The sequence below is a fragment of the Stegostoma tigrinum genome, chromosome 10 (assembly GCF_030684315.1).
Source record: "Stegostoma tigrinum isolate sSteTig4 chromosome 10, sSteTig4.hap1, whole genome shotgun sequence".
Taxonomy (NCBI): Eukaryota; Metazoa; Chordata; class Chondrichthyes; order Orectolobiformes; family Stegostomatidae; genus Stegostoma; species Stegostoma tigrinum.
In genome coordinates this window covers 83408251-83415685 of record NC_081363.1, presented here as the reverse complement: position 1 = coordinate 83415685, position 7435 = coordinate 83408251, and the positions used below count along the sequence as shown (strand labels likewise).

Sequence of the window (7435 nt, the reverse complement as noted above, 5' to 3'; positions counted from 1 at the left end):
CTGCCCATCTGCTCAAGGTCCCATTGTACTCCGGAGGTTACTACTTGGCTGTCTATTACAGCACCAAAATCGGTGGTATCTGCAAACGTACCTCCTGGGTAATGGCAAGGTGGAAGCAAGTTTGACCTGAGCCATGAAATGAGTGATTGAAAGGTTAATTGCTAATTTTCCACAACCGTTTAAAATGGAAACTAGCAGAGAAACCAGACTTTCAGATGAATAGAAATAATTTTAAATGTTCATCTATGCTAGTTTGAAGCATTATAGGCAGACTGAGAACTAAGCTTCTGTATGATACAAATGGAGGGAATAACTGAAAATCTCATTGCATGAATTGAATCCTGAACATGGAGATTGGTTTGTTTCAGTTCAACTATTCTCATAATTCCAACAGACATTAGCTCATGGCAGGGGGCGGTCCTTCATGCAAACATTCTACTTCCACCCTTGCTTTCTAGTGTAATTCTGATTATTTTGATGATGGGCAACAGCATTCAATTTTACTTTCAATTTTTTCTGACTTTTCATGAAGTTGAAAAGACATACTTTGTTAAATCATTGTTCTGAATTCAGCAGAATAGACCAACACAGCTGGGATAATAAAGAGGGCTTTTTGTTGTAAATAAGTAAACCTTCAAAAAAAAGAGGAAAACAGCTGTAGAATTTCACCCATATAATTTTTATTTGATTTGAAAACAAGATCACCACAATAAAGCTGCCTTGACAGTTTTACCAAACTTCTCCAATACCAAATTTACAGACTTAATTCTCCTGCCAATTCAAGCTAAATAGGCACTCATTCTGCCAGCACTACTGGCAATCAGCAACTCAAATCCAAATGTACATGCTAGAAACTAGTATACTGATCTCTCTCCTTGAAATATACACAAATTATCAGCAGAAGTATCCTGGGGACAGAAGCAATTTTCTGGGGGTGCAGAGGACAAGTGGTAATACAACACCTCCAATATACTCCCTGTGTGTTAGTGAGAAACCTGGCACTGGAGTAGAGAGGCAGCCTTGTTTTTCACTTCATTTGGCAAAGTGGGGTTGGAAAATAAGAAAGTACATCAGCTGGGTAGTTTTGACCTCTAACACTTTGCTTAGGATTAGCAGCAGACCAGTAATTTAACTGGAACAAAAAGCATAATTTTACCCAAACAAGACACCTTATTGCAAGCATTAGCAAAATAATTTAGTCATTTAAAATAAACAGAATTGTACTTTAACCATGTATAAAACACCTCTGCCCACCCAGCACCACCCCTCCCCAACTTCAGTGAAGTCATCATGTGACACTGTACAGTTTCGGAGCTTTCTGCAGTCTGAAGAGACCTTTTCCTGGTCAGAGTTATTTAAAGAACAAGTGCAATGTTTTCGGTTCATGTAATGTTTACTCCATTTTTGAAATCTCAAATTTCGTTGTCATAATTTCCTGCAAAAAGAAGGAAATTATTAGCAGAATTTTTTCTTACCTGTAATTGAGTGTATGTATGTAGTCTGACTGGCTCTACATGGGAATAGTCCAAAATTAAACACTTTGTAATTTTATCCCCCATAGCCATGATATCTTTCAAATTTGTGTTTCAAATTAGAGGTGCATAAATTACTCTCAACTTTGGGTAATTTAAAGAAAATTCACGTTCCAACAATTTATTTTAAAACATTTAGTCTAACTTCTGTATTTGTCATTGATTCTAAACAAGGGGATGGTCTTACTTTTTTGTGCACACTTAAGAGAATTATTCATTCTTGACAGAAATCACTCAAAATCTCCTGAACCATCTCTACTCTAGTACCTTACATCCCCTTATCTTTGAACGAATCTATATTTTCAGTCAGTGGCCATAATACACTCTTCTGTCATCAGATACTCAAACCCAACCACTCTTTACTAGTGCAGCCTAGCCAATATTTTGTATTAATTTATAATTACTTCTGTCCAGTTGCAATCCATACCATTATTTTAAAGATCCAAAGTTCTAACTGTTATTCTAATCGTTTTTTCCTATTCATTCACAGGACGTAGCTATTGCTGGACAGGGCAACATTATTGCCCATTCCTAATTTTCATTCAGATAGTGGTACATTGCTGCTTTGAATCATTGCAGTCCATGGGGCATAGGTACACCTACAGAGTTTCCAAGTGTCAAATCCTGCTTGGTGCACATAGATCTCAGTATCTTTTTGACACGTTTTCAATCTCTTTGTGAGCTGAAGTCAGTCCTCCTGTGATATTCACAGATAATATGCAGGATCACAATGTATTCAGGCACAGAAACACTTTTTTCCCCTGCCTTCAAATCCCCTACACTGCCACGTGCCCAAATCCAAAAAAATCAAACTCCGGCTGAAACCAACTGCTTCAGTGCAAACCAAAAATGGAATGTGGACCCTTCCTCCTTTGTAAGAATGTGGTTCAAATTGAGTTTTGTTCAGTTGAATCTTTAATTTCCATGAGATTGAATATCATCCTGCTTCCAAAGGAACAGCAAACTTTGAAGAATTGAAAATATGCAACTGATTAAATCTTCACCCGATCGGTTTACGACATCAACCTACATCAGGACTGGGTACTTCAACTGAAACTCGACTACTTGAAACCATGACTAACAATCACATTTGATTCAGATTCTACAAGTGAGCTCAGCTAGATGTAAATTTGAATTCCAGGCATCTCCAGTGTCAAAAAACATCAATGTTTGAGGATGAATTGCCAAGGCCAACTCAAATATTCAAAATCTGTTACAGGTTACAATGCCACATTCTGTTAATGAGCGCATTCCTATTGATATTAGCCCAGTGCCTTCCTAGCATTGGTTTAGTGGTTCTTCCTCCTTTGCTTGATAAAAATCTTAGCAGTCAGTGGTGCAAGGTGTGTGTGTGTGTGTGTGTGCGTGCGTGCGTGCGTGGGGGGGGGGGGGGGGGGGTTGCTGGTGGTGTCAGTTTAGCTTGAATGGCTGCTTTGTGATGCCAACAGCATGGGTTCAATTCCCACACTGATTGGGGTCACTAACAAGGATTATCTTTCTCAACCTCTCCCCTTGTCTGGGGGCATGATGACCCTTAGGCTAAACCATCACCAGACATCTCTCTGTAATAAGAGAAAAAAACTCGATAGTCGAGTAAGATTATGGCAACTTCGCTTTTATATCAAGTAACTATTAGAACAGACTGGCATTTATATTGAGCCTCATCACATTCACATGCATCTCAAAGCTTCATTTTAAATGAGTGTTGTTATTTTGCAGTCAATGGAGGTTCAAAGCATTGTGTATCATACAATTTAATCAATCTGTTTTTGATTAACCAGGAAAAGTAGGATGCTACTTTTTGAGCAATGACTTGGGATTTTTTTTTGCACCAGTGATTTAATGTTAGTTTATTGGTGACCTTTAACACTGCACTATTGGGCCAGTTAGTTTAAATGAAGGAGTAAAGCTTAAACTAGTCTCCTGACTCGGAGGTGAATGCAATACAAACTGAAGAACGTATGCTACAAATCCTTCAGTGATGAAACTTCAAGGACCAGGATCAAATCCCCTCCCAGTTTTATATTTCTAAGAGATTTCAAATTTGTAAATTCCTTGAAGGAATTCAAGTCTACTCCGACCTAATCTACACAAACTTAATGCCACATCAATCAGCGCAAGTCTCCTCACCAATTCCTTTTATGCCAGCAAACATCCTCAAGTATGAGAGTAAATACCCTTGCAATTAATGTTGCATAAATCTGTTGTTTACCTCATCCGAGTCTAGAAGTGCTGGAAGTGCACTGAAAACAAAAAAATAAAAAAAGGTTAGTTAAGAAAAGTACAGGAGTATAGCACAATAATAATAATGTGGCTATCAGTGTTAAATAAATGTGATCGTACCATGGCTCTAGGAGGTGTATTTTTCCCCCTTTTATTTCATCCATTTGATCCAACATTGCCTCTGATAAATTGAGCTTCAATTTCCTTATCTATTTTTTGATTTCTCTTCCTGCTTTAACTGGGGCTTTATAACCTTATTACGACAGTCAGGAAAAATCCCAGGGTATACTTCTTGTCACACCACAGTTGCCTGGTTTTATACTGGATTTTCAAACAAAGTAGGCATCACTCCTGCCTGTGATCCAGCTATATCATTACCAACTATAAACTGAATGCCTGGAACCAAAAATTTTTTTTCTTACTCTGACCACTAATTCACCACTTTTCATCAGACTCTGCAACTTCACTTTATATATAGTGGAACACTGCTGTTCTCACCACAAATTCCACACATTACAACCTTTTCAGGCAACACTCCTAAATCCCACTGCTACTATTTTGGGGTGGCAGTGGTTAGCACTGCTGCCACACAGTGCTAGGGATCTGGGTTCAATTTCAACCTTGGGTCACTGTCTTGTGTGGGTTTCCTTTCACCGTCTAAAAGTGTGCAGGTTTGGTGGATCAGACATGTTAAATTGCCCACTGTGTTCAGGGATGTTTAGGTTAAGTTGACTGGCATTGGGAAATGTAGGTTATGGGGGAAGCGGTGAATCTGGGTGGGAGGCTGCAGAGTCGGTTTGACATGTTGGTCTGAATGGCCTGTTTCTACACTGGAGGGATTCTATGATTTATCAGTTACATATTTCCTCATTCCATATCCCTTAAAATCTTAATTTCTTTATCTGCTCCTCCTGGCATGCAACAGTACATCTTACCCTCAAGTCAATTCTTTACAGATTTGGAATTATCCTCAACCAATCCCTCATCAGGTTGTACATTCTTTTGCAGTATTTTAGCTTCCATTGTGCTTGCCTTTATTACTTCAACAAAACTCACTGGCTTATTTTTTTTCCCATATCTGTCTTCCCAGTGCTTTTTCTAAACTACCAACTTTTCTAAACTACCAACACCGCAACTTCATATGGCCTACTTTTTTGCAGCAAAAACACAAGCTTCTCTTTTCCCATCCTGTGTTTTCCCTTCACCACCTGAGACTCTCTTCCTCCAGTTTCTATCCCTCAGATAGAAATTGATGTTGGAAGCCAAACTGATTTATGAACCAACTCAACCATCTGCCATTTTCTTGCTAATCTTGCAATCTTAACTCTTGACGATGACTTCTCACTACTTAAGTGAATTATTGAGCTCCTCCAAAATAATTGACTAAGATGTTCAATCTATTTCAATGCCCTTATCCACCTATCAAAAATTATTGTTCGATCCTTTCAAACTCAATGTACATTTGATCAGGTTCCTTGCTTAGATTCCTAAAACATTATCTGTAAGCTTTGGTACTAACTCACATTTAACTTCATTATATTCCTCAGATATCTCCTCTTATGGTGAATGCAAATACCTTACTACCTCTACCTACTAATTTTGTTTGAAAAAACAATACCATGGTCGCTGGCCACTTCACTTGTTTAGACACTTTCTCAAATGAAATGGAAAAGACTTCAATATCCTTCTGGTCAAACTTTGCAATGCTTGGACGTATTTAAACAGATCCCCCTCAAAATTACCACGGCCTCACAAGCTGTTTACTTTAAGGCCTTTTAATAGACAGCTTGGCTCCCCTCCACCTTAAAACCTCTCTTCAAAGACAAAGCGACAAAATACACCCGTTAAAGCCACAGTATTGTCACAGACCATCGTCAAAAATCATTTTTGCTTTACAAAAGCAAATGTAAAACCACCAGCAAAATCCTGCTTTTTTACTTGCTGTTTTCACATCTTGTGATTTTTATGCTGCTAGTCAACTCAATCGAAATAGAAAACTGTTAGAAGCAAATGACCAACAAGGTGGTGCTTCACCATCTGTATCCAAAGAATAGATTAAAGACAGGAAGTGACAACTCATCCCTGGCCACATCACTGTATAGCTTTGTTGCTATGATGCCCCACCCTCCCCCAGTGCCTCAATTAGCAATCGATCCCATCTATTTAAGCCACCAGCATCATCCAAAGATTATACCTCTGGATTTGTAATTTCTTGCAGCTCATTCTGTAGATAAATTTTGCATTTTAAAACAGCATTGCTTCAAAGACTTTAAAAAATTGACTTGGAAAAAATCTTTTTTCCTTCCCCAGAGAAATGTACATGCTCATCCAAATGAAAACAAGTCTTCATAGTATCATACGTGAAGTAAGATAGGTGATAAAGAAACAGTGTACACTATTTCAGACTCAAGGAAGCAAGCCAAAACTGTTGATGGACTTTGTGATGTTTAATAAGACCTTCCAAAGCAAATTATATAAAAAAGCTCAAAAGGACAAGAGTTTTGAGGTGAACCACAGGTGACAGCAGAAGACAATGCCAGAGAAATAAAACCATTGTTTTCTCTTTAAAAAAGTCTGATAAATTCTTTGTTCTGAATCATTTTACAAGAACGGAAAGGTTGTATTAAAATGTCTTTTCTGGTAAAACCATGAAGTTGTATGAAAAATTAAATTCTTACAAATTACAAAACAATTGCCATGTATACAATTTCTTTGTACTCAGAGGAGAAAGTCACGTTGTGTTGTAGTGTGATTAACACTTTATCCTGACTTTTCATCCATTTTTCCGTGTTTTCATAGCATTAACAAACTTCGTGTCCACTCTGCAGCACAACTACATTTCTGCTGATCATTCTACTGTTATATGTGCTTTTCTTTAAAGATTGTATGATAACTTGTGCATCTTGGATAGTCTTTCCTCAAATCAAGGTAGTGCTTTAATACTACTTCTAACAAAGAAAATATCTTCATTACTCTTTGAAATCAAATTAACAGCTTTCTGTACTTGTTGTCATTTCACTCTTTCCTCCTTTAGAGTCATGGTTTATCCCTTCAGAGTTCAAAGTGAAATGCCTGCATCTCTGCCGTGGTTGAAGATTACCATGAGAAGTTTAAATGTGCAATGTACTAATTTTCACATCAACTCTTCTATTTGTATTTTCAGCTCTTTTCACATTCCTTTTCAATCAGTCCACAGAATTTTAGAATCAATCTTGGTACAATTTCAGCAGAACTTCCATATGCTCATCATCTTTTATTTTTTTGTTCTTGAATTATGAATCCAAGTTAAGGTGACACTAACCATTGACATTCCTGAATATGCCATTGCATTAGCTGAATTCTACAATTTTCATAAATTACAAGAAAATTCAGAAGAAGTTGTATTTTATTTTCTAACCTTTTGTCATGGTACTCCAGTCCTTACTATGTTACTCCGTGTGAAATATACCAATACCATTAAAAGCTACAAGTGAAAGGAAATAAAACTGATGGATACATTTGAAAGCTTATAGCACAACAGTTCATTTTCTAGCCAGTAATCTAAGTCACTTACACATCTGCCATGGAAGATGGAACATTTTCTTCAACCCATTTCAGATCTTCATCCTGTGAGGAATGGCAAGAATTTTAAGAATGAAAGGCTAAATTATTAAAATATCATCCTTCATAATGGTGACAAA

The 7435-nt window shown here is 37.4% G+C and overlaps 1 protein-coding gene across 5 annotated transcripts in view; it reads right to left on the bottom strand.

Moving 5' to 3' along the window:
- Window positions 1-658: 658 nt before the first annotated feature.
- LOC125455829 (transmembrane protein 87A-like) overlaps window positions 659-7435 on the bottom strand; it is a 59682-nt gene continuing 52905 nt past the window's right edge. For 4 of the 5 annotated variants that reach the window (XM_048538320.2, XM_059649319.1, XM_059649321.1 and 1 more), the window contains 3 exons: window positions 7309-7361; window positions 3745-3775; window positions 659-1435 (listed from right to left, as the gene is read on the bottom strand). In XM_048538320.2, the coding sequence (XP_048394277.1) occupies window positions 1394-1435; window positions 3745-3775; window positions 7309-7361 (126 nt within the window). In that variant the 3' untranslated portion in view covers window positions 659-1393. Of the gene's footprint in view, window positions 1436-3744; window positions 3776-7308; window positions 7362-7435 lie in introns of those variants that run through there. The other variant, XR_009446257.1, reaches the window with a different exon arrangement.